Source organism: Arachis hypogaea, chromosome 9 (genome assembly GCF_003086295.3).
Source record: "Arachis hypogaea cultivar Tifrunner chromosome 9, arahy.Tifrunner.gnm2.J5K5, whole genome shotgun sequence".
Classification (NCBI taxonomy): Eukaryota; Viridiplantae; Streptophyta; class Magnoliopsida; order Fabales; family Fabaceae; genus Arachis; species Arachis hypogaea.
The window spans coordinates 1,151,694-1,155,347 of record NC_092044.1 but is presented as its reverse complement, the minus strand read 5'-3'; the positions used below and the strand labels follow the sequence as shown (position 1 = coordinate 1,155,347).

General features: G+C 28.4%; 1 protein-coding gene across 1 annotated transcript; it reads right to left on the bottom strand.

Moving 5' to 3' along the window:
* On the bottom strand, positions 1 to 814 carry LOC112709780 (VQ motif-containing protein 11). Its single transcript, XM_025761742.3, has one exon. The coding sequence runs from the start codon at positions 734 to 736 to the stop codon at positions 119 to 121; it is 618 nt and encodes a 205-aa protein (XP_025617527.1). The 5' UTR covers positions 737 to 814; the 3' UTR covers positions 1 to 118.
* Positions 815 to 3,654: the final 2,840 nt, after the last annotated feature.

Below are 3,654 nucleotides of genomic sequence, written 5' to 3'. Positions count from 1 at the left end.
TTAATTAAAATATAATATTCCCATTGAATAAGAAACAACAATCTATCTCAAACATTATCATACATTCATATATATAGAAAAAAAAAAGCTCATAAGCTAATAATAATAATAATAATAATTAAGAAGAATTATCGTTATTATTAATATTATGAGAAGAAGAAGAAGAAGCGTTTGGAGAATGCAGAGGGAAGAGAGGTAAGAGTTGAGGTGGATCAGATCCTCTTGATCTTGGAGTGTTGGCTGAAGACAAAGGGCTAATTGGATGCAAATAGAACCCTTTCTCCGCAATTACCCTCTCTTCTTCTTCTTCCTCCGCCGATCTCGGACTCCCACGCGCCGCCGCACCATCCAGCGTCGAAACCGGCGATGTCTGCTGCTTGTTCCTGTACGGTGAGATGATCTTCATGTTCATCATGTTCATGTTGATGGCGTTGAACATCGTCATGCTGCTGCTACTGTTGCAGTAACGTTGCTGTGTTGATGCTATGTTCAGTTGTTCCAGCTTCTTCCGCCGTTCGTGGAGCTTGAAGAGCGGTTTCTTTGCGGCGGCGGCGGTGGTGGTTGTGGTTTGGCGGTGGTGGTGGAGGCGGGAAGGTATGGTTAAGGGGAGTTTGGGGGTGGAAGGGTTGTCGGAGGCGCCGGTGAGTTTTTGAACGACGGCGCGAAAGTTAGAAGGGTCGGCTTGGACAAACGTCGTGTTTGGTGTTGTTGCGGCGGTTTGATCGAAGGACGCCATTGGAGAGTGTATTTGTTTGGAATTGGAAGCGGGAAGAAAAGAGAATGAAATGTGTGATTTTATAGTCTCAAATCTCAATTTAGGGATTATATTGTTTTTTCGGATTGCTTTAATTTGCTTTAAGGATGGTGCCGTCACCCTAAAGTGTTGTCATCTATTCACATTCAAGAGTTTTAGTTTGAGGCTTAATTTTTTTTTTTAACTAAATATAGGAGACTCGAATCTGCGACTTCTTAATTACCTCTTAACTATACTATTTGAACTCTAACTTATTGGCAGTTTGAGACTTAGTTGATAGTTAAGAATTTAATATATTAATTTTTTGAAAAAGTCTAGGGCTAGCAACTTTATTAAATTCTGGCCAATATGTAACCAATAAAGAAAAGTGAGCCATTAGATGAAATTTCACACCAATCTCACACCATTAGATCATCATTTATGGCTATTTGATGGCTACAAATCACAAAAATTGTTGATCCCCTAGTATTCTTCTTAATTTTTTAATAATTTTTATCTATTATTTAACCTATTAATTATTTAACCTAAGCTTCTATTTTAGAGGTAAGCTTCTATTATATCATTAATAAAATTTATTATTTTTTAGTAATTAGTTATTAGTATTTAAAAATATATGTAAATTAAAATATATTATTAGTTTATAATATATAATGAAGTGTATGTAGTTTAGTTTAACCTTAATAATAGTTTTATAACATGATATATTATTAATTATAAAAATATTTCACACATTAGTTCAATGATATTCATTCTTTTTTAATAATTATTTGTGATTAATATAAAAAATATTTTTGTTCATGTGATGTGCCTAATTAGATGCAATTAAACAATGTATAGTAACTGATTTAAGGGGTAATAACTTTTAACTTTAGTATATAAATATGCAAATAAATACGTCTTACATCAAATTATTTAATCAGATAATATATACATTATTACAAATCAAATAAGTTGTTATTTGTTCAACAGGAACACATAAAAATATTTAATGTGTACGGCTTAAACTGCCTACATCTACAGATGAAGAGAGATAAAATTCATTAAATCAATTCAATGCACTACAATTGATTGTCTGGGTAATGTTAAGAAGACAAAAAACAGTTAGAACTTGCTTTATTTAGTATTTATTATTTGTCGCAACAATTAATAAATGCTAAATAAAGTAAAATATGGTTGTTTTTAGTTGATTTTCTTTGGTTACCAAATATTTTTGTCTTTATCTATTTATGATATGATATATGAATTTTGCTCTTATAATATCTCTGCTATTTATAATTTGCATGGTGGCAATGTCTATTATAAAATTCAAAATCTAATAATTAATCATGTGTTCATTTGTTATCTTATTCAAAATCTAATCTAACGTATGCAAGTTATTAGTTTAAAATTTTTTTTAGCTTGAATTAGCATTCCAAGTTTCATAAATAATATGATTAGTAATTTCAGTATTGGATCCCACGTTTGACTTATTTAAGATGTAAAGTGAGAAAGGTAATGAAAACTTTAATTTGTCAAATATAATTGAGGAACTTTATATATAGATAATCTCTTTTTTGCCACTTAGGCTTTGTTTTAATAAATGAGGAACTTTTCTAATGAGTGGAGCTAAAGATCTTTCTTTTATCCTTGTAAGTGAAAATTCATTATCATGAGGTTAAGCTTTAATGTGAGTATTATTCAAGTTTACTACAAAAAAGTCACACGAAATTGAAGCTTCTTATACACTTTAGAGAGAGAGAAATGTATGAAATTATGACCTAATCTCACAGCAAAGCACATGAAGGCAAATCCAAAGTGGCCACATCTATAGTTTGTAGCTTCATTTATAATTTATTTTGTGACCATGTATGTGATATGATTATAGCTAAAGATACACAAAAGACATTTGAAAAGTCTCACTAATGCAATAAATATTAAACAATATTTATGAAAATTAATTAGTTCGCATATAACTATTAAGCAAAAGTTTAATAATAATAATATTATAACTAACTTCTATTCGTTAAGTAGTTTACTCGTTTACGATTAAATAAGTGAAGAAGTTTGAATCGTGTTCTATATATACAGTAATTTATTAGTTAACAATAAACTTGTAAATAAAATTAAAATTTATAATAAATTAATTATTGATCTGTTAAATTAAGAGATTTTGTTAAAAAAAAGTATAATTTTTTATTGATATATCAAATTTGTATTCTAAAAATACATATTAAGATGATAAATTAAAAAATAAATAAATTACAGAAAAAATTAAATTTTAATATTAAATAAAATATTTTAAAACTTTTGTGTCATAATTTATAATGTCAAGACAAAGTAAGTCGACGTAATTTTAAAAGATTTATATTTTTGTAATATTATTATAAATAAAAATATTAATTTATACTCTAAAAATATATATTAAGATGATAAATTAAAAAAATTAGAATACAAAAAAATTAAAATTTTAATATATTATTAAATATTTTATTTAATAAATAATCTTATCATGTGCGGTATAGCTAAACTTTTTTTATTTTGATGAAAACTGTGTGTAAACCTAAAAACCTTATAGTATGTCTTGACCAGTTTGAATGACTTTAATACGACATAGATGTTAAATGTGGAAAAAACAATTAATTGGATGATGATTATTCATTTGATGCGTAATGGATTGAAAAGGGAATAATTAATTTAGATGGGAGGATGGGTTTGAATTTTGAAAAAGGAGCAATGAATGAAAGAGGCAAAGGTGGCATTGAATGATGAAGAGGGGTCAGCGGGGCATTCAAACAAGAAACATTTCCGAGAGAGAAAGCCAAGAAACAAACACCATTCCCACAGGCACTCTCTGTGCTTGCTCAGAGTCTCAGAACAAAACTCTTATTATTATTATTATTATTATTATTATTATTATTATT

What these genes read in the sequence shown, in the direction of transcription:
- LOC112709780 (XM_025761742.3), bottom strand. Translation starts at nt 736, where the DNA reads ATGGCGTCCTTCGATCAAACCGCCGCAACAACACCAAACACGACGTTT.